Raw genomic sequence first — 25,423 nt, forward strand, 5'->3', positions numbered from 1 at the left:
TGTGAGTGAGCATGTGTCTCGAGGACAACTCGGACTGTGATTGCGGTGCGGACAAGAGCCAGAACACCGGGCATGGGGGCTGTGTACATTTTAGCCACTCATTAACTGCCCTGTCAACAAGAGGAACAGAAGCAGGTCGATTTCTCTAAACCCCCCCTCCCCACCACCCCACTGTAACGTACCCAGGGAACCATAACTATGGTTCATAACAAGAGGATTTCAGTATAGGAGTAAAAAGGTTCTTCTGCAGTTGTACAGGGCTCTGGTGAGACCACATCTGGAGTATTGCGTACAGCAAGACCTGGGTGTCATGGTACACCAGTCATTAAAAGTAGGCATGCAGGTGCAGCAGGCAGTGACGAAGGTGAATGGTATGTTAGCATTCACAGCAAAAAGATTTGAGTATAGGAGCAGGGAGGTTCTACTGCAGTTGTACAGGGTCTTGGTGAGACCACACCTGGAGTATTGCGTACAGTTTTGGTCTCCTAATCTGAGGAAAGACATTATTGCCGTAGAGGGAGTACAGAGAAGGTTCACCACACTGATTCCTGGGATGGCAGGACTTTCATATGAAGAAAGACTGGATAGACTCAGTTTGTACTCGCTAGAATTTAGAAGATTGAGGGGGGATCTTATAGAAACTTACAAAATTCTTAAGATTGGAGGAACAGCACCTCATATTCCACCTGGGGACCTTGCGTCCGGATGGCATTAACATTGAATTCTCCCAATTTTGCTCGCCCTTGCTGTCTCCTCCCCTTCCTTAACCCTCTAGCTGTCTCCTCCCACCCTCCTATCCGCCCGCCCTCGGGCTCCTCCTCCTCCCCTTTTACTTCCTTCTCCCCCCCCCCACACCCCCCCATCAGTCTGAAGAAGGGTTTTGGCCCGAAACGTTGCCTATTTCCTTCGCTCCATAGATGCTGCTGCACTCGCTGAGTTTCTCCAGCAATTTTGTGTACCTTCGATCTTCCAGCATCTGCAGTTGCTTCTTGAACAAAATTCTTAAGGGGTTGGACAGGCTAGATGCAGGAAGATTGTTCCTGATGTTGGGGAAGTCCAGAACAAGGGGTCACAGCTTAAGGATAAGAGGGAAATCTTTTAGGACCGAGATGAGGAAAACATTTTTTTTCACACACAGAGAGTGGTGAATCTCTGGAATTCTCTGCCACAGAAGGTAGTTGAGGCCACAGTTCATTGGCTATATTTAAGAGGGAGTTAGATGTGGCCCTTGTGGCTAAAGGGATCAGGGGGTATGGGAGAGAAGGCAGGTACAGGATACTGAGTTGGATGATCAGCCATGATCATATTGAATGGCGAATGGTGCAGGCTCGAAGGACCAAATGGCCTACTCCTGCACCTATTGTCTACGTTTCTATGTTTCTATGTTTTGGTCTCCTAATTTGAGGAAGGACATCCTTGTGATTGAGGCAGAGCAGACACGAGATTGATCCCTGGGATAGTGCGACTGTTATATGAGGAAAGATTGAAAAGACTAGGCTTCGCTTTTACCTCCCCTCTCTTTCCCCTCCCCCCATTCCATTCCACCAATACCCTCCCCAATATCACCCCCCCCCCCTCATCTGACACCCTTTTGGGGTACTCGCTCAAAGGGCCATTCAGCCCATCAGGTCTACTCCGCCATTCAGTCACCGCTGATCTATCTCTCCCTCCTAACCCCATTCTCCTGCCTTCTCCCCATAACCCAAGGAATCCAACAGACAACAGGTGCAGGAGCAGGCCATTCGGCCCTTCGAGCCAGCACCGCCATTCACCGTGATCATGGCTGATCATCCCCAATCAGTACCCCGTTCCTGCCTTCTCCCCATATCCCCTGACTCCGCTATCTTTAAGAGCCCTATCTAGCTCTCTCTCTTGAAAGCATCCATAGAAACAGCCTCCACCGCCCTCAGAGGCAGATAATTCCACAGACTCACAACTCTCTGTGAGAAAAACTGTTTCCTCATCTCCGTTCTAAATTGATTACTCCTTATTCTTAAACTGTGTGGGACCCTGGTTCTGGACTCCCCCAACATCGGGAACATGTTTCCTGCCTCTCGTGTGTCCAGCCCCTTAATAATCAGCTGAAGAAGGGTTTCGGCCCGAAACGTTGCCTATTTCCTTCACTCCATAGATGCTGCTGCACCCGCTGAGTTTCTCCAGAATTTTGTCTACCTTTGATTTTCCAGCATCTGCAGTTCCTTCTTAAACCCTTAACAATCTTATATGTTTCAATAAGATGCCCTCTCATCCTTATAAACTCCAGAGTGTACAAGCCCAGTCGCTCCATTCTCTCAGCTGATGACAGTCCCGCCATCCCGGGAATTAACCTGGTGAACCTACGCTGCACTCCCTCAATAGCAAGAATGTCCTTCCTCAAATTCAATTCCTAAAGAAACGACGTGTTTGTTTGGTTCCATCAACATCAGTTGAACCCTCCGGGAGGTGATCGTCCGCCCTTCCACCTGCACCCTGACTCCACGATCAATAACTGGATTTACAGGAAGCTTTCAAGATTTTTCCCGGCTGTGAGTTGCCTAATAACTGCGGCCGCTGCCAATTCTCATTTAATATTAACCCCCAGATAATCATTTGTAGATTCGCATCATGTTTTTGTACTTGGGCTTATGACCCCCAGAGTCTGTGGATGATCCAAAGTACATCGTGGGGGTGGGCAGATGTAATGGGAACTTGAGGGCCAATTCCATCGGCTGACACCCCCAGAGGCAGTCTCGCCCGCAGCCCGTGTTTTTTCGACATCTTTTTCAACATATGACAGTCCCGACCCAAAACGTTGCCATTCCATTGTCCACATTTGAGTTAGATTTAGCTCTTAGGTCGTCAAGGTCGAGGCCAGTTGGAGGCCACCAGCTCCTCGAGTCTCGCACCCCCGGGACTCGCTGTAGTTCCCAAGTCATCTCACCTGCCCCGGGACTCGTTGTAGCGCCCAGGTCAGCTCACCTGCCCCAGGACTTAATAAGAATAAGGGGTAAGCCATTTAGAAATGAAACGAGGAAACACTTTTTCTCACAGAGAGTGGTGAGTCTATGGAATTCTCTGCCTCAGAGGGCGGTGGAGGCCGGTTCTCTGGATACTTTCAAGAGAGAGCTAGATAGGGCTCTTAAAGATAGCGGAGTCAGGGGATTTGGGGAGAAGGCAGGAACGGGGTACTGATTGGGGATTTACAGCCATGATTACGTTGAATGGCGGTGCTGGCTCGAAGGGCCGAATGGCCTACTCCTGCACCTATTGTCTATTATCTATTGACTGGCTGCAGCCAGTGATGGAAATGGGTTTTAGGAAATAGGGGTACGCTAAGGTCCGTGAGGCTGAGGTTGGGGAGGAGGGGATGGGGTGGGGGGGGGGGGGGGGGGGGGGGTAGGGGGGGTAGATGTTATAAGCCCCCCCATCACACACTGCCGCACTGTTGAGTAAGGCAAGGCAGTGCTTTTACCACCTCAGGCAGCTGAGGAAATTCAGAGTCTGTCTGAGGATCCCCCAGTGCTTCTAACTCTGGGGCTGTAGAAAGCATCTTGTCCGGCAACATCACAATCTGGTTTGGGAACAGCTCTGCCCAGGACAAGAAGGCTCTGCAGAGAGTAGTGCGTTCGGCCGAACGCACTATGGGAACTACACTCACCCCCCTGCAGGACCTATACACCAGGAGGCGCAGATCCAGAGCCAGCAACATTATGGGGGACCTCTACCCCCCCAGCAACGGACTGTTACAGCTGCTACTGTCAGGCAAACGCCTCGACTGTCATGCTGTGAAAACAGAGCGGATGTCGATAGGGTGGTAAAGAAAGCTTTTGGTGTGCTGGCCTTTATAAATCAGAGCATTGAGTATAGAAGTTGGGATGTAATGTTAAAATTGTACAAGGCATTGGTGAGACCAAATCTGGAGTATGGTGTACAATTTTGGTCGCCTAATTATAGGAAAGATGTCAACAAAATAGAGAGAGTACAGAGGAGATTTACTAGAATGTTGCCTGGGTTTCAGCACCTAAGTTACAGAGAAAGGTTGAACAAGTTAGGTCTTTATTCTTTGGAGCGCAGAAGGTTAAGGGGGTACTTGATAGAGGTCTTTAAAATGATGAGAGGGATAGACAGAGTTGATGTGGACAAGCTTTTCCCTTTGAAAATATGGAAGATTCAAACAAGGGGACATGACTTCAGAATTAAGGGACAGAAGTTTAGGGGTAACATGAGGGGGAACTTCTTTACTCAGAGAGTGGTGGCTGTGTAGAATGAGCTTCCAGTGGAAGTGGTGGAGGCAGGTTCGATTTTATCATTTAAAAATAAATTGGATAGGTATATGGACGAGGAAAGGAATGGAGGGTTATGGTCTGAGTGCAGGTAGATGGGACTAGGGGAGAATACGTGTTCGGCACGGACTAGAAACATAGAAACATTGACAGTAGGTGCAGGAGTAGGTCATTTGGCCCTAAGAGCCTGCACCGCCATTCAATATGATCATGGCTGATCATCCAACTCAGTATCCCGTACCTGCCTTCTCTCCATACCCTCTGACCCCTTTAGCCACAAAGGCCACATCTAACTCCCTCTTAAATATAGCCAATGAACTGGCCTCAACTACCTTCTGCGGCAGAGAATTCCACAGATTCACCACTCTCTGTGCGAAAAATGTTTTCCACATCTCGGTCCTAAAAGATTTCCCCCTCATCCTTAAACTGTGTGACCCCTTGTTCTGGACTTCCCCAACATCGGGAACAATCTTCCTGCATCTAGCCTGTCCAACCCCTTATGAATTTTGTAAGTTTCTATAAGATCCCCCCTCAATCTTCTAAATTCTAGCGAGTACAAACCGGGTCTATCCAGTCTTTCTTCATATGAAGGTCCTGCCATCCCAGGAATCAGTCTGGTGAACCTTCTCTGTACTCCCTCTATGGCAAGAATGTCCTTCCTCAGATTTGGAGACCAAAACTGTACGCCATACTCCAGGTGCGGTCTCACCAAGATGGCCTGTTTCCGTGCTGTAATTGTTATATGGAGATGGAGTTTCTTCCCATGGGACGTCAGGACTGTAAACTGATCTCACCAGGGACTAACTTGCTGTTGTGTGGTGTCTCTTTTAAATTTTTTCCTCCCACAAATATCTAATTCTGATTTTGTTCCATCCTGTTTTGCAACTTTTATGCACAGTCCGTGAGCATGGCAACTTTTCATTTCACTGCGCATCTCGTATGTGTGTGTGACGAATAAACTTGACTTGACTTGAGAATTTTTTTTGTAATATGGTAAATTTCAGGGCCATTTTGAGCCTATATGCACTGGGTATGTTGATTACATAACTCAGTCAAATAAAGATAGGTATGTCAGTAAGGGAAGTTGGTCGGTGATTGGTCACAGCGCCCCTCGGAGACTGCGTCTGATTGGACGGGAGCAGACCAATTTGTTGATTGGACAAGAATTTTAAGGGAAGCAGGCCGGTGATTGGACGCAACTCCCTTAGAGAGACCAGTTGATTGGCCGCCAACTGATCGGGCACAAAAAAATGACAAATGGGGGGGGGGGAAGGGAATTCTGATTTAAATCTGATATAAGGTACATAGGGTGTCTATCGATTAATTCCAGGCAACAGATTAAAAAATAATAATCTATCCCCATTAATTCACTCAGGGTGTATTATGATGTGTTCTACAGTATAATAGTAGGGACCTCTCGGCCATGACTGACCATGGGTGATGTTTCCTGGTCGGATGCAAGCCTGTGCGATGTCATATTGAGGACAGACAGGCTGTTGCCTATGCAGCATGCCCCTCCTCTCCACGTCGCTGATCTATCCAAAGTGCCGTTATAGTTGGCACCAGCGCCGTGGCAGGAGCTGCCAGAGCGAGGTTGGAGACAACCACGAACTGTCTTAGGGGGCTCCGACTCCGGATTTTCTTGAGGTTTACTACTGGAGCCTTTTCCATGACTGGATAATGGCCACAAGGCAGTGGAGGTTTTAAAATCAGAGTTTTCCCTCTCCTAGATGGACCGCCTTCCCAAGCTCACGAGCCCCATCTGCCCGAGACTCGTGGGGGCGGGAGTGTCTACCTTCCTGTGTAGGTCTATAGCACCTGCCCACTGGTCTATAGCACCTGCCCACTGGTCTATAGCACCTGCCCACTGCCCACTGGTCTATAGCACCTGCCCACTGGTCTATAGCACCTGCCCACTGCCCACTGGTCTGTAGCACCTGCCCACTGCCCACTGGTCTATAGCACCTGCCCACTGGTCTATAGCACCTGCCCACTGCCCACTGGTCTATAGCACCTGCCCACTGCCCACGGGTCTCTAGCACCTGCCCATTGCCCACAGGTCTATAGCACCTGCCCACTGGTCTATAGCACCTGCCCACTGGTCTATAGCACCTGCCCACTGCCCACTGGTCTATAGCACCTGCCCACTGGTCTATAACACCTGCTCCACTGCCCACAGGTCTATAGCACTAGCCCCACTGCCTAGTATGAAGTGTACAGCAAAACCTGTACTAACAGAGTGGTCTATCGTGTTGTTTCTTCATCGTGCCACCAATTTATTTTAAGAGCAAAGTATAAAGTGCTGGAGAACTCAGCAGGTCCGGCTGGATCTGTAGAGGGTCCCGAAGAAGGGTCTCGACCCAAAACGTCACCTATTCCTTCTCTCCAGAGATGTTGCTGCCTGACCCGCTGAGTTACTCCAGCATTTTGTGTCTATCTATGGAGGGAATGGCTAGGCGACGTTTCGGGTCGGGTCCATTCTTCAGGCATTTTTTTTAAGTGTTTGGGAAAGATCAAAAATGTTACGTATTTAAATGTTGTTGCGAATACAACTACTAGTGTGGGAGAAAACTCCATGAGCCATAATTGCCACGTATATACCCAAAAGTGGAAATGTAGAAAGTCACAGTGTGTAAAAAAAAAGAAATTATGAGCTCTGTAGTCACCTTGTACCACTCAAACGGCAAATTTGAAATTCCATATTTTGAAAATGGGCAAAGCAAAAAATAGCATGTTTTCTAGAAAGGCTTAGAAATGTAGAAACATAGAAAATAGGTGCAGGAGGAGGCCATTCGGCCCTTCGAGCCTGCACCGCCATTCAATGTGATCGTCCCCAATCAGTACCCCGTTCCTGCCTTCTCCCCATATCCCTTGATTCCACTAGCCCCTAGAGCTCTATCTAACTCTCTCTTAAATCCATCCAGTGACTTGGCCTCCACTGCCCTCTGTGACAGGGAATTCCACAAATTCACAACTCTCTGGGTGGAAAAGATTTTTCTCACCTCAGTCCTAAATGACCTCCCCTTTATTCTAAGACTGTGGCCCCTGGTTCTGGACTCGCCCAACATTGGGAACATTTTTTCCTGCATCTAGCTTGTCCTGTCCTTTTATAATTTTATATGTTTCTATAGGACTCCCCCTTCCCCCTCATCCTTCTAAACTCCAGTGAATACAAGCCCAGTCTTTTCAATCTTTCCTCATATGACAGTCCCGCCATCCCAGGGATCAATCTCGTGAACCTATGCTGCACTGCCTCAATCACAAGGATGTCCTTCCTCAAATTAGGAGACCAAAACTGTACACAATACTCCAGATGTGGTCTCACCAGAGCCCTATATCCTAAAACAATTAATCTAAAGCTTAAGTTGAAGGATATCCTAAAATAATCGATCAGAAGGGTGTGATTTTCAGTCAGGAAGTCTGTATCATTCAGACAGTGAGCTCACGGTCTGGAGCCCTTCTCTATTACCCTTCTACATAAAAACAAAAGCTACAACCACAATGTGATAAATAACACTAAATAAAACTGAAGCAAATAAAGGCAAACAGAAGACCTGACCTTGAAGGTGAGAGAGAAAACACACATAAACTTATTTAAAAAAAATTCATATAACATCCCTAAATGACTGGTACAAATTACTAAATAACGTGGGTCAAAGAAGATTCCTCTTAAATTTTGGAAACAGACAACAGTCCCCACAGTGAAGATGCGGATTACAGATATGTCCGAGACACTACATTTGGAAAATATTAGGCTAGTCTTGGCGGAAAAACCAGATCAATTTCCGGACATGGCCACCCTTTACCGAATTTTTACAACAATAGTATGGTGCAACACAAATTAAAATTTAAATCCGATGCTACGTTGGGTGAGAGGGGGAGGGGGGGGCAAGGTATATCTCCATCTTTTCTTATTCCTCTTTCTCTCTGCTGCACTGCTTTGGTAACTTAGGGGACTTTTTCTCGTTCTTTGCTATTCTATCCTTTCACTTCATCAGACTGAGACAGCGACTCGACCCGAAACGTCGCCCATTCCATCTCTCCAGAGACGCTGTCTGTCCTGCTGAGTTACTCCAGCACTTTGTGTCTGCCTTCAGGTTTAAACCGGCGTCTGCAGTTCATTCCTTCCCACTGTGGGCGGGGAAGCATCGGGGAGACATGGGACAAACTAGTGTAGATGGGGCGCATGGGCGCATGGGCCGAAGGGCCTGGATGTGAAACGAAATAATGACAAATCCGATATTTTTTTCTTTTAAAATCACAAATTATTATTATTTTTTCTTCTGGAAGAATAAAAATATAGAATACACCAAGATGTGAATCCCGTTCCCCCTTAAAGCCAAGCAGAGGGACTGGGAGGGGAGTGGGGAGGGGGGGGTTGGGGCAGACGGTGAGGATAGGCACACTGTTTGATTGGAGGGGGGGGGTTAGCATTCTGAGGCGAGACAATAGACAACAGGTGCTGGAGGAGGCCATTCGGCCCTTTGAGCCAGCACCGCCATTCACTGTGATCATGGCTGATCATCCCCAATCAGTACCCCGTTCCTGCCTTCTCCCCATATCCCCTGACTCCGCTATCTTTAAGAGCCCTATCTAGCTCTCTCTTGAAAGAATCCAGAGAACCGGCCTCCACCGCCCTCTGAGGCAGAGAATTCCACAGACTCACCACTCTCTGGGTGAAAAAGTGTTTCCTCGTCTCAGTTCTAAATGGCCAACCCCTTATTCTTAAACTGTGTGTGTGGCCCCTGGTTCTGGACTCCCCCAACATCGGGAACATGTTTCCTGCCTCTAGCGTGTCCAAACCCTTAATAATCGTATATGTTTCAATGAGATGCCCTCTCATCCTTTTAAACTCCAGAGTGTATAAGCCCAGCTGATCCATTATCTCAGCATATGACAGTCCCGCCATCCCGGGAATTAACCTGGTGAACCAACGCTGCACTCCCTCAATAGCAAGAATGTCCTTCCTCAAATTTGGAGACCGAAACTGCACACAATACTCCAGGTGTGGTCTCACTAGGGCTCTGTTCAACTGCAGAAGGACCTCATTGCTCCTATACTCAGCTCCTATACTCAACTCCTCTTGTTGTGAAGGCCAACATGTCATTCGCCCCCTTCACTGCCTGCTGTACCTGCATGCTTACTTTCAGTGACTGATAAACAAGGACCCCCAGATCCCGTTGTACTTCCCCTTTTCCCAACTTGATGCCATTTAGATAGTAATCTGCCTTCCTGTTTTTGCTACCAAAATGGATAACCTCACATTTATCCGCATTAAACTGCATCTGCCATGCATCTGCCCACTCCCCCAACCTGTCCAAGTCACCCTGCATTCTCATAGCATCCTCCTCACAGTTCACACTGCCGCCCAGCTTTGTGTCATCTGCAAATTTACTATGTTACTTGGGGGGGGGGGGGGGGGTTGGGGACCAGAGTTGGGGTGCGGGAGAAGGGGGGGAGGGACCAGAGGCAATGGAAAGGGGAGGGGGTTAGAAGGGTGGGGGGGGGGGGGGGGTTGGGAGGCAGTGAGGACTGGGGAGAGAGAGAGGGAGGGGGAGAGATAGAGAGAGTGAGAGAGAAAGAGAGAGAGATAGAGAGAGAGGGGGGGGGGGGGAAGAGGAGACAATAGACAATAGGTGCAGGAGTAGGCCAATTCGGCCCTTCGAGTCAGGGGGGAGTGAGGTGGTGGGGGGTGGAGAGAGGTGTGGAAGGAGAGAGGGTGGGAGTCGGGGAGGAGAGGGGAGGGGGATGACGGGGGAGAGATGATGGGGGGAAAGAGAGGGGAGAGAGGAGGGGGTGGGGAGAGGGAGGGGGAGAGAGAGGGGGGGGAGGAGGGAGGAGAGAGAGAGAGAGGAGGGGGAAGGGGAGGGGGATGGCGGGGGAGAGATGATGGGGAAAGAGAGGGGAGAGAGGAGGGGGAGGGGAGAGGAGGGGGGAGAGAGAGGAGGGGGAGGAGAGGGCGAGGAGAGAGGAGGGGAGGGGGAAGGGGAGGGGGATGGCGGGGGAGAGATGATGGGGGGAAAGAGAGGGGAGAGAGAAAGGAGAGAGGAGCGAGGGGGTTAGAGAGGGAGGGGGGGAGGAGAGAGGAGGGTGTGGGGGAGAGCGGGCATTCTTAAGGCACCACCATGCTAATGACGGTGGGCTTGTTGTCCAAGTTGCGTGTGGTGGTGGTCCCGTGCTGGTCGCGGAGGTGGACCCGTAGGGTGCTGTAGTGGGTGAAGCGCATGTCACAGTAGGAGCAGCAGTGCGGTGCGTCACCGTTGTGTACGTTCATGTGGTCCTTGAGGGACCGCTTCTGGGTGAAGGTGCGACCACACACAGCGCAGCAGTAGGGCTTGAAGCCGGTGTGGACGTTGATGTGTTGGGCCAGCCGGGCGTTCTTCTTGAACACCTTCCCGCACAGCAGGCACATGTAGAGGCGGTGGGTGACCATGTGGGCGGCCAGGTGTTCCCGTTGCTCAAAGTCGGCCCCGCACTCGGAGCAGCGTGCCGCCACCGCCGCCGCATCAGTAACCGACCCGCCCGGCTGCGCCGACCCCGCCAACCCCGGCTCCTCCCGGTACAGCCCGGAGCGGCAGTCCTCGCTGGCCGAGCTCTCGTAGTCCTCCTCGGCGAAGTCGCCCGTGATCAGCACCTCGGACATGTCGTAGGGCGGGCCCGCCCCGCCAACCGGTCCTCCGGAAGTCCCGGCCTCCGAGTAGTCGTCGTGGCAGCCACTGCCGTCGCCGCCGCTGCCGCTGCCGACGGTGGAGTGGATGCGCGGGTCGGGCTCCGGCCCCGGTCCCAGCCCCGAGCCCTCGGGCCGCCATGCAGTCGGCCAGAGACTCCACCTTGCGGATGCGGAGCTGGTCGGGCGCTCCGAATCCTCCGCCGCCGCCGCCCCCCAGGGGTCTCGGCCGGGGTCGGGGCTGTGGCTGTTGCCCCCCCAGCTCCCGTTCTAGCTTGACCGCCTCGCCCGCCTCGCCCCACGGCCCGTCGCGCTCGGACGAGCTGGCGATCTGCGGGGTGGCCGGGCGCTCCCTCTCGTCCGGTCCGGTGGCGGGGGGCAGTGGCAGGCGGGGACCAATGCGGGGGGACAGTGACTGGCGGCATTTCTCCACCACGTGCTCCATCTGCAGGCAGCTGGCCGCCGTCAGGTAGTCGAGGATGTCACGGAAGGGGAACTCCAGCGTGCCGGTGTAGCAGGACAGCAGCAGCCGCTGCACGGCCTGTGCCCCGGTCATGGGGAACACCTGCACCTCCCGCGACGGGTTCATGTGGAACTGGTCCCGTAGGAACGGCGAGCAAGCGGCCAGCACCACACGGTGCCCGGGGAAACGCAGACGCTCCGCCACGATGGTCACGTCGCAGAAACGCTCCTCCAGCCGCAACTGGTTCATGCGGCGCAAGATGGACACCTCGTGGCTGGCGAAGTGGAAGCGGACAACGTCCTCCGAGCTCATGGCCGCTGCTGCTGCTGCTGCTGCTGTTGGAGGCACGGGGGAGACAGGCATCAGTCAGGCAACGGGACACGCTCCAACCACCCATGCACACGCACTTAAACCATGCGTGCATGCACATTCCAACACATGCATGCACGTGCACTTAAACCATGCATCCCTGTCCATTCCATCCACATGTGCATGCACACTTAAACTACACATGCATGTGCAGTTAAGTCATACGTGCATGCACACTTAAACCATGCGTGCATGTCTGCATGCTTGAACCATGCATGCACGCACATTCCAACCACCGATGCATGACCACTCCAACTACAGTGCATGCAAGCGCACTTTAACCATGCATGCATGCTCCAACCACTGATGCATGCATGTGTGTTCGAACCACACGTGCGTGCATGCGCACGTCAACCACACATGCATGTGCACTTAAACCATGCGCTCTCCTTTAATTGTGATCATGGCTGATCGTCCCAACTCAACAACCCGTGCCTGCCTTCTCCCCATATCCCTTGTCTCTACTAGCCCCAAGAGCTCTATCTAAATCTCTCTTAAATCCATCCAGTGATTTGGCCTCCACTGATTCAGATTCAGATTCAATTTTAATTGTCATTAAAATTCCGTGGCATTCTGTGGCAGGGAATTCCACAAATTCACAACTCTCTGGGTGAAAACGTTTTTTCTCACCTCAGGCCTCCCATTTATTCTAAGACTGTGGCCCCTGGTTCTGGACTCGCCCGACATTGGGAACATTTTTCCTGCATCTGGCTTGTCCAGTCCTTTTATAATTTTATATGTTTCTATAAGACATCCCCTCATCCTTCTAAACTCCAGTGAATACAAGCCTAGTCATTTCAACCTTTCCTCATATGACAGTCCCGCCATCCCAGGGATCAATCTGGTGAACCTATGCTGCACTGCCTCAATCACAAGGATGTCCTTCCTCAAATTAGGAGACCAAAACTGTACACAATACTCCAGGTGGTCTCACCACAGATCCACGGACGATGCGGTCTCCCAGGTCTTGCACACCGCTCTCTCCCATCTGGACAGCCAGAAGGGGGGCTACGTGAGGATGCTGTTCATAGACTACAGTTCAGCCTTCAACACGATAGTCCCCACCAGACTGGCCGGGAAACTAATGGAATTGGGGCTCAACACCTCCCTGTGTGCCTGGGTCCTGGACTTTCTCACCGCCAGGCCCCAGGTAGTCAAGATGGGAGGGAATACATCGGAGTCCCTCACCCTGAGCACAGGATCGCCCCAGGGTTGCGTCCTCAGCCCCCTATTGTACTCCCTGTACACACATGACTGTGTGGCTAGGTTCAGATCCAATTCAATAATTAAGTTTGCTGATGACACTGTGGTGGTGGGCCTGATCTCAGACAACGATGAGAAGGCCTACCGGGAGGTGGTGGCTGATCTAGCACTCTGGTGCCAGGATAACAGCCTCCTCTTGAACATCAAAAAAACGAAGGAGCTGATCATGGACTTTAGGAGGGCACATCATCCGAGGACGTACACTCCATTGAGTATAAATGGGGATCCTGTGGATAGGGTGAACTGTTTTAAATATCTGGGAGTCCACATCTCCGAGGATATGACATGGGCATCACACGCCTCAGCACTCGTGAGTAAGGCAAGGCAGCGCCTTTACCACCTCAGGCAATTGAGGAAATTCAGAGTGTCTCCGAGGATCCTCCAGTGCTTCTACGCAGCGGCGGTGGAAAGCATCTTGTCCGGAAATATTACCATCTGGTTTGGGAATTGCTCTGCCAAGGACAAGAAGGGTCTGCAGAGAGTAGTGCGTTCGGCCGAACGCACTATGGGAACTTCACTCGCCCCCCCTGCAGGAACTATACAACAGGAGGTGCAACTTCAGAGCCAACAAGATCATGGGAGACCCCTTCCACCCCTGCAACGGACTGTTCCAGCTGCTACGGTCAGGCAAACGCCTCCGTTGCCATGCGGTGAGAACGGAGAGGTTGAGAAGGAGTTTCTTCCCAGAGGCCATTCGGACTGTAAACGCCTATCTCACCAGGGACTAACTCTACTGAACGTTTTTCCTTCCATTATTTATTATGTAAAAGAATATGTGTGTTATGATTGTGTTTATAATTTGTTTGGTTGTTTTGTTGTTTGTCTTTTGCACAAAAGTCCGCGAGCATTGCCACTTTCATTTCACTGCACATCTCGTATGTGTATGTGACAAATAAACTTGACTTGACCTAACCCCATTGAGATAATAATCTGCCCCCTTGGAACTCGGGAGAATTGGTGAATAACTCGGGAAAGTGGGACAAGCCCTAAGTCTTCCAAGTCCAAACCATTGCAGTAGGCCCACCACATATGCTTTGGTCTCCTTACCTGAATAAGGTATTTGCTTGGTAGAGTGGGAATGCGGTGGGGATTCACCGGAGCGGTTCCTGGCTCGGCAATTCAGGCTCATCGGAAGAGGCTGAACAGTCTAGACTGCCGTCTGGAGAGCAAAAGGAAGAGAGGTCATCACATTGAAACGTACAACATGTCCCAAACGTCTGGCCAACCTGGTTGGGTTTCCTGGGGAGGTGACTAAGCAGATAGACAATAGACAATAGGTGCAGGAGTAGGCCATTCGGCCCTTCGAGCCAGCACCACCATTCAATGTGATCGTGGCTGATCATCCTCAATCAATACCCCGTTCCTGCCTTCTCCCCATATCCCCTGACTCCGTTATTTTTAAGAGCCCTATCGAGCTCTCTCTTGAAAGCATCCAGAGAACCGGCCTCCACCGCCCTCTGAGGCAGAAAATTCCACACTCACCACAGACACAGACAAAGGTGTTTCCTCATCTCCGTTCTAAATGGTTTACTCCTTATTCTTAAACTATGGCCCCTGGTTCTGGACTCCCCCAACATCGGGAACATGTTTCCTGCCTCTAGCATGTCTAAACCCTTTATATCTCAATATTCAATGTCTATATTCAATGTGTATTTTGACACTGGATTCATATTTTGGTTATACCTGTCATTACTGAAATCCTCTTGTTATGGCCTTTTGAAAGTTGGCGTACATGTACAGCAGGCATTGAAGAAAGCTAATGGAATGTTGGCCTTCATAACAAGAGGATTTCAGTATAGGAGTAAATAGATTCTTCTGCAGTTCTCCAGGGCCCTGGTGAGACCACATCTGGAGTATTGTGTACAGTTTTGGTCTCCTAATTTGAGGAAGGACATTCTTGTGATTGAGGCAGTGCAGCGTAGGTTCACAAGATTGATCCCTGGGATGGCGGGACTGTCATAGAAGATTGAGAGGGGATCTTATAGAAACTTACAAAATTCTTAAGGGGTTGGACAGGCTAGATGCAGGAAGATTGTTCCCGATGTTGGGGAAGTCCAGGACAAGGGGTCACAGCTTAAGGATAAAGGGGAAATCCTTTAAAACCAAGATGAGAAGAACTTTTTTCACGCAGAGAGTGGTGAATCTCTGGAACTCTCTGCCACAGAGGGTAGTTGAGGCCAGTTCATTGGCTATATTTAAGAGGGAGTTAGATGTGGCCCTTGTGGCTAAGGGGATCAGGGGGTATGGAGAAAAGGCAGGTACGGGATACTGAGTTGGATGATCAGCCATGATCATATTGAATGGCGGTGCAGGCTCGAAGGGCCGAATGGCCTACTCCTGCACCTAATTTCTATGTCTATGTTTCTATATGAGGAAAGATTGAAAAGACTGGGCTTGTATTCACTGGAGTTTAGAAGGATGAGGGGGATCTTATAGAAACATATAAAATTATAAAAGGACTGGACAAGCTGGATGCAGGAAAAAATGTTCCCAATGTTGGGCGAGTCCAGAACCATGGGCCACACACTTAGAATAAAGGGGAGGCAATTTAAGACTGAGGTGAGAAAAAAACTTTTTCACCCAGAGAGTTGTGAATTTGTGGAATTCCCTGCCACAGAGGGCAGTGGAGGCTAAATCACTGGATGGATTTAAGAGAGAGTTAGATAGAGCTCTAGGGACTAGTGGAGTCAAGGGATATGGGGAGAAGGCAGGCACTGGTTATTGATAGGGGACGATCAGCCATGATCACAATGAATGGCAGTGCTGGCTCGAAGGGCCGAATGGCCTCCTCCTGTGCCTATTTTCTATGCTTATCATTATTCTTTTTTGTTGTTGTTTTGTTTTGGTTTTTGAAAGAAAAAAGCTAATAAAAGGATTTTAAAAGAGATGTTTTTTAAATGTGCTATAGAAATAAAATTGACTTGACTTGACTGGGGCCTAGTGAAAGCCCAGCTGTAACAAACAAGGAGAGAGGGAGGGAGGGAGGGAGGGGGGGGGGGCGAAGCAGCAGGGCCGGCAATGGGCAAGGCTGGAGATAAACAGAGGCACACAATCACCAGGGCATAGTTGCACTGGCTGGGGGCCTTGCAGCTCAGTTGCAACCAGTGCATCGGCTCGGTGGCTGTGGATCTCTGCATCGGGGCCTACAAAAAGCTGCCTCTCCGCGCAACTAAATCACACTGGGTATTCTCTCTCTCTTTTTTTTTTAATTTTCAAAAAGCAACACTTATTTAAAAGGTAAGCAAAAATGCTGGAGAAACTCGGTGGGGGTGGGCACCATCTATGGAGGCAGTGAAGAAAGCCAATGGCATGTTGGCCTTTATAACAAGAGGAGTTGGCCCAGAACTTCCACCAACTAAATGACAGTAAGTATGACATCATCCTCTCGGCCCCTCGGACTCAATCAAAATGATAGCAGGCAGTCTTGGAAGCCTTACCCCACTACTCAAACCTCACGTCAAAAACCTCGGCATGATATTTGACTCAGCATTGAAATTTGACAAACAACTCAATGCCGTGGTAAAAGCTAGCGTCTTTCAGTTTCGGACGGTACCTAAAATAAAACTTCCTCCAGTTTGATGACCTGGAAAAGATCATCCACACATTCATCTCCTCCCGCCTAGATTACTGCAACTCCCTTTACACTGGCATCAGCCAATCTTCCCCGTCCCGCCTGCAACTGGTCCAAAACGCCGCAGCAACACTCCTGATGGGCACCCGATAAAGGGACCACATCACCCCGATCCTGGCCTCTCTCCACTGGCTCCCTGTGCGGTTCCGAATAAACTTCAAGATCCTCCTCCATGTCTACAAAGCCCTCAATGGGCTTGCCCCCACCTACATCAAAAGTCTTCTCACCCACCACTCCACCTCCAGGCCCCTCAGATCGGCCGACTTAGGGTTGCTGAACATCCCGCGGTCTAGGCACAAGCTCAGGGGCGATCGACCGCGTCTTTGCGGTTGCAGCTCCTAGACTGTGGAACAGCATCCCTCTTCCCATCAGAACTGCCCCCTCCATCGACTCGTATAAGTCAAGGCTAAAGACGTCTCTATACTTCCAAGCCTTTCCTGACATCCTCTGAGTGAGGGCTACATGTATATATGTATGTAGTCTGTTTTGTTGTGCTATTCTTATAACAAATGTAAAGCACTTTGGCCAACGAGAGTTGTTTTTTAAATGTGCTATAGAAATAAATGTGACTTGACTGGACTTGACCCTGTATATCTTTGTAGGAAAGGCATTTTTCTTTCATTTCAGGAGTTACAACAGAATTATGGACTACACTCAAATAACTTTTTTAGATATCTACAATTTAGAGATGATGTTAAATTTAATACACAAGATTACAGGACTAGGGGACCAGAAACTCTTGATGAATGTTTGAATAAACATCCTAATACAGATAAATTAATATCTCATATTTATAACACCCTCTTAGATAGTGAGGTCCATCGATGGAATTATATAGACACACATGGGAGAATGAATTAGGCCAACCTATAACGAAAGATATCTGGGATGAAAGTCTACAACATATACATCAATGCTCGTTAAATGCCAGACATGCTTTAATACAATTTAAAGTATCCCACAGATTACACTATAAAACAAAACTAAATAGAATCTTCCCACATATCTCCCCTATCTGTGATAAATGTCAGCATCTAGAGGCTAATTTAACACATACTTTTGTAAATTGTATAAAAATCAAAACTTTCTGGGCGGATATTTTTAGAATAATCTCTGAAGTTGTTAATATCGAATTGGATCCCGACTCAAAACTAATAATACTAGGAATATCAGAACAAAGCCCAAAACTTACCACAAGCCAGAGAAGCTTCCTTGATTACAGTATAATAACTGGGAAAAAATTAATATTCAAATTTTGGAAAAATCCAACAACCTACACAATTAAAATGTGGATTATGGAGAAGTCGGAGACCGTACATTTGGACAGAACTAGACTTGTCTTAATGGACAAACAAGAATTATTTGCTAGAATATGGTCTCCATTTATTGACTTTCTGAAAGGGTAAATTAGACTGGCACGGAAGTCTGACTGAAACTCGAACTCAGGATTAGATGAATAGTTATGTTCTATAATCTACGGACCTATCTCCAAAGTTGTATTATTGGTCATTTATTCTATTCTTTTTTATCGTGTCATTTTTTTCTTTCTTCTCACTTCCTATCTATTAAAAAAACAAACAAATAGTTAATATACAATTGATAAATGAGGACCCCTATTATTCTGATAACTGGAATCCCATCTATTAACAATATGTAATTGATAAACTAAATGTGTTTTGATCATGCTTCTAATAAAAATATTATTTTAAAAAAAACAAGAGGAGTTGAGTATAGGAGCAAAGAGGTCCTTCTGCAGTTGTACAGGGCCCTAGTGAGACCACACCTGGAGTATTGTGTGCAGTTTTTGTCTTCAAATTTGAGGAAGGACATTCTTGCTATTGAGGGAGCCCAGCGTAGGTTCACCAGGTTAATTCCCGGGATGGCGGGACTGTCACATGCTGAGAGAATGGAGCAGCTGGGCATGTATATTCTGGAGTTTAAAAGGATGAGAGGGTATCTCATTGAAACATATAAGATTGTTAAGGGCTTGGACACACTAGAGGCAGGAAACATGTTCCTGATGTCGGGGGAGTACAGAACCAGGGGCCACACACAGTTTAAGAATAAGGGGTCGGCCATTTACAACGGAGACGAGGAAACACTTTTTCTCACAGAGAGTAGTGAGTCTGTGGAATTCTCTGCCTCAGAGGGCAGTGGAGGCAGGTTCTCTGGATGCTTTCAAGAGGGAGCTAGATAGGGCTCTTAAAGATAGCGGATATATGGTATATAGACACACTGATCCGATCTGTATTTATGCCAACAATATACTGTTGTGCTGCAGCAAAGCAAGAATTCCATTGTCCTATCTGGGACGCATGACAATAAAACTCTCTTGATTTGACTGGAGAATGAGAATGAGAATTCTGTACTAACCAACAGCACATTTGTGGACAGCTTTAGTGGAGTTCTGGCCCTTATTATCTGGCCTCAGACTTTACTAATACCTGGGTTGGATCACTGTACAGGAGTCTGTTGCAGCCAGACCACACCACCAGTGCATCAGTTTTACAGTTTAATTTAATATCATAAACAGTGCATCGAGGTACTTGCTTCTTGTTGCCTGCTAACACAGTCAGCGGAAAGACAATACATAATTACAATCGAGCCACCTACAGACTACAGATACATGATAAGGGAATCATCTTTAGTGCAAGGTGAAGCCCAATCAACGATAGTCCGGGGGTCTGAATTTTAGACAATAAACAATAGGTGCAGGAGTTGGCCATTCGGCCCTTGGAGCCAGCACCGCCATTCAATGTGATCATGGCTAATCATTCACAATCAGTACCCCGTTCCTGCCTTCTCCCCATATCCCCTGACTCCGTTATCTTTAAGAGCTCTATCTAGCTCTCTCTTGAAAGCATCCAGAGAACCTGCCTCCACCGCCCTCTGAGGCAGAGAAATCCACAGACTCACAAATCTCTGTGAGAAAAAGTTTTTCCTTATTTCCATTCTAAATGGCTTACCCCTTATTCTTAAATTGTGGCCCATGGTTCTGGACTCCCCCAACATCGGAAACATTTTTCCTGCCTCTAGCGTGTCCAAACCCTTAATAATCTTATATGTTTCAATAAGATGCCCTCTCATCCTTCTAAACTCCAGAGTGTACAAGCCCAGCCGCTCCATTCTCTCAGCATATGACAGTCCCGCCATCCCGGGAATTAACCTGGTGAACCTACGCTGCACTCCCTTAATTTCTGTTCAGTAATTTGAGTTTACACACTTCTATAAAGTGTAAGTTTAAACTTCATTTAAGTGTAAATTTACCCCCAGCCTGTTTTGACCAGTAATGTGTTTACACACTTCTATAGTGTAAATTTGCACTTCCATCAAGTGTAATTTTCCCCCCACCCCAGCTGTTTAAGTTTACACACTTGCATTCAGTGTAAATTCACCCCCACAGCCAGTTGTGATCAGCAATGTGAGTTTACACACTTCTATAGTGTAAATTTACACTTCTATAAAGTGTAAATTCACCCCCAGCCTGTTTTGTCCAGTATTGTGAGTTTACACACTTTAATAAAGTGTAAATGTATCCACACTCCAGTTGTGAACAGCAATGTGAGTTTACACACTTCTAACACAACCAAGCAACCGACAAATGGGGCAGTGTTACAATTCTGGGTGTAGAATCAACAATTTGAGCCCCTGAGGCTGGGAACTCCTTGGTTTGGAGAAACATGGGCTAAATATAGACACATACTCACACTGCAGCCGCGGACATTGTTTTACAGGCCAGTATGTTGGTTGTGAATGTGATGAGCTGGGACTCATTGATTACATTGCCATTGTAGGGCTAGTCTATGTTGCTAGTGGGCTCAGTGTTTGCAAACTGCTGCAAAAACAGCTGCAACTGGGACTTTTAAAAGGCATCTGGGCACATCTGCAATGGGCCAAATGCCGGGGGATGGGGCTAGCCCCAGGTTGCAAAGTGGGCTGGCATGGAGAGAGAGGCCGAAGGGCCTGTTTCCGGGCTCCGCGATGTCCTGTCCTCTGCTCCGCTGCGCTGCCAAAGGGGCGACCAGTCTGCGGATGTGGATCGCTTCGGAATGGCAAGCGCTTGACTGTCACCTCGGAATCCTGGCACCGGAGTTGTTTCAGCGTCTGGCCTGGATCACTCAGGGATTTATAGAGTCAAGAATGTTTTAGATTCTAGCTTCTAGCTTCAAGAGAGTTTATTGTCGTGGGTCCCAGATAGGACAATTAAATTCTTGCTTTGCTTCAGCACAACAGAATATAGGAGCAAAGAGGTCCTTCTGCAGTTGTACAGAGCCCTAGTGAGACTACACCTGGAGTATTGTGTGCAGTTTTGGTCCCCTAATTCGAAGAAGGACATTCTTACTATTGAGGGAGCCCAGCGTAGGTTCACCAGATGGATAGGTGACGTTTCACAGGTGACGTTTCACACAGTGCTGGAGTAACTCAGCGGGTCAGGCAGCATCTGTGGAGAACATGGATAGGTGACGTTTCACAGAGTGCTGGAGTAACTCAGCGGGTCAGGCAGCATCTGTGGAGAACATGGATAGGTGACGTTTCACAGAGTGATGGAGTAACTCAGCGGGCCAGGCAGCATCTGTGGAGAACATGGATAGGTGACGTTTCACAGAGTGATGGAGTAACTCAGCGGGTCAGGCAGCATCTGTGGAGAACATGGATAGGTGGCGTTTCACAGAGTGCTGGAGTAACTCAGCGGGTCAGGCAGCATCTGTGGAGAACATGGATAGGTGACGTTTCACAGAGTGCTGGAGTAACTCAGCGGGTCAGGCAGCATCTGTGGAGAACATGGATAGGTGACGTTTCACAGAGTGCTGGAGTAACTCAGCGGGTCAGGCAGCATCTGTGGAGAACATGGATAGGTGACGTTTCACAGAGTGCTGGAGTAACTCAGCGGGTCAGGCAGCATCTGTGGAGAACATGGATAGGTGACGTTTCACAGAGTGCTGGAGTAACTCAGCGGGTCAGGCAGCATCTGTGGAGAACATGGATAGGTGACGTTTTGGTTCGGGAGCCTTCTTCAGACTTGGTGATTCAATAAAACTTTGTGGACACAAGGAGATATCATTTCAGCCAACATGGTTCCTGAGCAAAGCAAGCTGACCTCATAAGGCCATAAGGTCATATCAATAGGAGCACAATTAGGCCATTCGGCCCATGATGCCTATTCCCTCATTCAATCATGGATGATCAATCTCTCCCTATTGAGGGAGTGCAGCGTAGGTTCACCAGGTTAATTCTCGGGAAGGCAGGACTGTCATATGCTGAGAGACTGGAGCGGCTGGGCTTGTACACTCTGGAATTTAAAAGGATGAGAGGGTATCTCATTGAAACATAAGACTGTTAGAAACATAGAAAATAGGTGCAGGAGTAGGCCATTCGGCCCTTCTAGCCTGCACCGCCATTCGATATGATCATGGCTGATCATCCAACTCAGTATCCCAACCCTGCCTTCTCTCCATATCCCCTGATCCCTTTAGCCACAAGGGCCACATCTAACTCCCTCTTAAATATAGCCAATGAACTGTGGCCTCAACTACCTTCTGTGGCAGAGAATTCCACAGATTCACCACTCTCTGCGTGAAAAATGATTTTCTCATCTCGGTCGTAAAACACTTCCCTCTTATCCTTAATGTTAAGGCCTTGGATACGCTAGATGCAGGAAACATGTTCCCGATATTGGGGGAGTCCAGAACCCGGGGCCACACACAGTTTAAGAATAAGGGGTAAGCCATTTAGAACAGAGATAAAGAAACACTTTTTCTCACCGAGAGTGGTGAGTGTGGAATTCTCTGCCTCAGAGGGAGGTGCAGGCCGGTTCCCTGGATGCTTTCAAGAGAGAGCTAGATAGGGCTCTTAAAGATAGCGGAGTCAGGGGATATGGGGAGAAGGCAGGAACTGGGTACTGATTGGAGATGATCAGCCATGATCACATTGAATGGCGGTGCTGGCTCGAAGGGCCAAATGGCCTCCTCCTGCACCTATTTTCTTTTGTCTAACCCACTCATTCCTGGGATCATTCTTGTAAACCTCCTCTGGCCCCTCTCCAGAGCCAGCACATCCTTAGATACGGGGCCCATATCTTTTTTTTAGTATGTCTAAATGTATGTTTTAGTGTGGGGGGGGGGGGGGGGGGGGGAAGCAGGGGGAAACCTTTTTCAGTCACTTACCTCGATGGAGATGCAACATTTCTCTTTGTCACATCCCTCCCCCCCCCACCCCGCGGCCTAACAACTGGTTTGCTGCGACCTATCTCTGAGACCGGCCCAGAGCTTCAGCAGCAGGCGAGGCCCGGACTTTAACATTGCGGAGAGGTACTCCGACCGCCGGCCTGTGGCCTGTAACATAGAAACATAGAAAAGAGGTGCATGAGGAGGCCATTCGGCCCTTCGAGCCAGCACCGCCATTCATTGTGATCATGGCTGATTGTCCCCAATCAATAACCCGTGCCTGCCTTCTCCCCATATCCCTTGACTCCACTAGCCCCTAGAGCTCTATCTATCTCTCTCTTAAATCCATCCAGTGATTTGGCCTCCACTGCCCTCTGTGGCAGGGAATTCCACAAATTCACAACTCTCTGGGAGAAAAAGTTTTTTCTCACCTCAGTCTTAAATGGCCTCCCCTTTATTCTAAGACTGTGGCCCCTGGTTCTGGACTCGCCCAACATTGGGAACATTTTTCCTGCATCTAGCTTGTCCAGTCCTTTTATAATTTTATATGTTTCTATAAGATCCCCCCTCATTCTTCTAAACTCCAGTGAATACAAGCCCAGTCTTTTCAATCTTTCCTCATATGACAGTCCCGCCATCCCAGGGATCAATCTTGTGAACCTTCGCTGCACTGCCTCAATCACAAGGATGTCCTTCCTCAAATTAGGAGACCAAAACTGTACACAATACTCCAGATGTGGTCTCACCAGAGCCCCATACAACTGCAGAAGAACCTCTTTACTCCTATACTGAAATCCTCGTGTTATGAAGGCCAACATTCCATTAGCTTTCTTCACTGCCTGCTGTACCTGCACGCCAACTTTCAGAGACCGGTGTACAAGGACACCCAGATCTTGCTGCACCTCCCCCTTACCTAACCTAACCCCATTAAGATAATAATCGGCCCCCTTGTTTTTTGCCACCAAAGTGGATAACCTCACATTTATCCTCACATATATTATACTGCATCTGCCATGCATCTGCCCACTCACTCTACCTGTCCAGGTCACCCTGCAACCTCCTAACATCCTCTTCACAGTTCACACTGCCATCCAGCTTTGTGTCATCCGCAAACTTGCTAGTGTTGCTCCTAATTCCCTCTTCCAAATAATTAATATATATGGTAAACAGTTGCGGCCCTAACACCGAGCCTTGCGGCGTTCCACTCGCCACTGCCTGCCATTCTGAAAAGGACCCGTTCACTCCTACTCTTTACTTTCTGTCTGCCAACCAATTTTCTATCCACGTCAACACCCTACCCCCAATACCATGTGCTCTAATTTTAATCACCAGTCTCCCGTGCGGGACCTTATCAAAGGCTTTCTGAAAGTCTAGATACACTACACCCACTGGCACCCCTTCATCCATTTTACTTGTCACATCCTCAAAAAATTCCAGAAGATTAGTCAAGCATGATTTCCCTTTCATAAATCCATGCTGACATGGACTAATCCTTTTACTGCTATCCAAATGCCCCATTATTACCTCTTTAATAATTGACTCCAGCATCTTTCCCACCACCGAAGTCAGGCTAACTGGTCTGTAATTCCCCGTTTTCTCTCTCGCTCCTTTCTTGAAAAGTGGGATAACATTAGCTATCCTGCAATCCACAGGAACTGATCCTGAATCTTTTGAACATTGGAAAATGATCACCAATGCGTCCACTATTTCTAGAGCCACCTTCCTGAGGACCTTGGGATGCAGACCTCAGGCCCAGGGGATTTATCATCCTTCAGTCCCAAAGAAGGTCCATCTGTCTCCTCAGATCCTGGTGAACTTCTACCGCTGCACCATCGAGAGCATCCTTACCAACTGTATCACAGTATGGTATGGCAACTGCTCTGTCTCCGACCGGAAGGCATTGCAGAGGGTGGTGAAAATTGCCCAACGCATCACCGGTTCCTCGCTCCCCTCCATTGAGTCTGCCCAAAGCAAGCGTTGTCTGCGAAGGGCGCTCAGCATCGCCAAGGACTGCTCTCACCCCAACCATGGACTGTTTACCCCCCCTACCATCCGAGAGGCGTTGCAGGTCTCTCCGTTGCCGGACCAGCAGGTCCAGGAACAGCTTCTTCATGCGGCTGTCACTCTCCTCAACCCCGTACCTCGGGGACTGCCAAACACCCCCCCCCCCACCCCCCCCCCCGACACTCCTTCCACCAGAAAAAAACAAAATTGCACCACTACGACTGTATGCACGTATATATATTTATTTATTGCTCATATTCTATGTCGCTCTTCTAGGGAGATGCTAACTGCATTTCGTTGTCTCTGTACTGTACACTGACAATGACAATACAGTTTGAATCTGAATCTGAATCTTTAGCCTACCCCCTTAGATCCTCTGTCCTCCAGTACATCTGGACTTGGACTAATCCTTTTACTACTATCCAAATGCCCCATTATTACCTCTTTAATAATTGACTGCGGCATCTTTCCCACCACCGAAGTCAGGTTAACCAATATATATTTAGGCTGCTGCGGGCCAGCAAAACGGGGCGCTCCCCTCCTGCGACCCCCGGCGAGGGCTCGCCCGCTCCGCGCCGATAGTTCGCGCTGCGCCAGCCG

At 48.8% G+C, this 25,423-nt stretch overlaps 2 protein-coding genes across 2 annotated transcripts in view; both read right to left on the bottom strand.

The window, feature by feature from the left end:
- Positions 1-50, bottom strand: part of LOC129716249 (complement factor B-like) — a gene marked incomplete at its 3' end in the record, with an annotated part of 34,553 nt that extends 34,503 nt beyond the window's left edge. Inside the window, exon 1 of the mRNA XM_055666122.1 lies at positions 1-50. This exon is cut by the window's left edge and continues 111 nt beyond it.
- A 10,202-nt stretch (positions 51-10,252) lies between these two features.
- Positions 10,253-20,683, bottom strand: LOC129716246 (zinc finger and BTB domain-containing protein 26-like). The gene is given in 4 exon segments (XM_055666118.1): positions 10,253-10,770; positions 10,772-11,727; positions 14,072-14,183; positions 20,363-20,683. Coding segments are annotated over 3 exon segments (1,434 nt in total). The 5' UTR covers positions 14,154-14,183; positions 20,363-20,683; the 3' UTR covers positions 10,253-10,374.
- Between the last annotated feature and the right edge of the window lie 4,740 nt (positions 20,684-25,423).

Source organism: Leucoraja erinacea, unplaced genomic scaffold (assembly GCF_028641065.1).
Source record: "Leucoraja erinacea ecotype New England unplaced genomic scaffold, Leri_hhj_1 Leri_194S, whole genome shotgun sequence".
Taxonomy (NCBI): domain Eukaryota; kingdom Metazoa; phylum Chordata; class Chondrichthyes; order Rajiformes; family Rajidae; genus Leucoraja; species Leucoraja erinaceus.